Consider the following 751-nt stretch of genomic DNA (forward strand, 5'->3'; position numbering starts at 1 on the left):
ACACACACACACACACACACACACACACACTACACACACACACACACACACACACACACACACACACACACACACACACACACACACACACACACACACACACACACACACACACACACTCACTCACACTCTCACACTCACACTCACACTCACACTCACACTCACACTCACGCACATATCCAACACACGCACATGCATACACAAGCGCAGTGAACGCGTTCGGTTACCACAGAAATGGACGAAATCAATACTTACTAGCTATTCAGCCCATTTCTCTACTAAGCAAATGTGTACTCACATTTCATGCGTTTCGGATAATCCTGTTTTCTTCTGCCCATCGTACTATGTATGTGTTTCCGGCGTTTGTCTCTGGCCGAAATCGTGTGCTGTCTCGTGTCATAGAACACAGAGCTAGTGCAGCCGGAGTTGAATCGCCCGGTCGAAGTGAGCGAGCAGTTGTAGTTCCGCAGGCTGTCGCATCGTTCAATGGCGTGTCGATCTGTGCGCGTCCCGGAGCTGCCAGCGTTGCAACGCGCACCGACCAGCAGCTATTCATCAGTCAGATGCAATAAATCTGCCTGACAGATCCTGATGTAAAGCACTAAAGCACACAGTCCCCTTATCGAGTTTGCAGGCCTCTCAAGGACACGGGCAGCTCTTTGGAAAATTTTATTGCCAGGGCAAAATTTGCGTCGATGGCGGGAGAGACATAATGACAGTAAACACGTTGTACCACCTGCGCGGTCGTCGT

The 751-nt window shown here is 50.1% G+C and overlaps 1 protein-coding gene across 1 annotated transcript in view; it reads right to left on the reverse strand.

Moving 5' to 3' along the window:
• LOC106820951 (teashirt homolog 1-like) overlaps positions 1-461 on the reverse strand; it is a 20,658-nt gene extending 20,197 nt beyond the window's left edge. Inside the window, exon 1 of the mRNA XM_014825570.1 lies at positions 299-461. Coding sequence (XP_014681056.1) covers positions 299-338 — 40 coding nt within the window. The 5' untranslated portion in view covers positions 339-461. The remainder of the gene's footprint in view (positions 1-298) is intronic.
• Positions 462-751: the final 290 nt, after the last annotated feature.

The sequence above is a fragment of the Priapulus caudatus genome, unplaced genomic scaffold (assembly GCF_000485595.1).
Source record: "Priapulus caudatus unplaced genomic scaffold, Priapulus_caudatus-5.0.1 Scaffold53, whole genome shotgun sequence".
Lineage (NCBI taxonomy): Eukaryota > Metazoa > Priapulida > Priapulimorpha > Priapulimorphida > Priapulidae > Priapulus > Priapulus caudatus.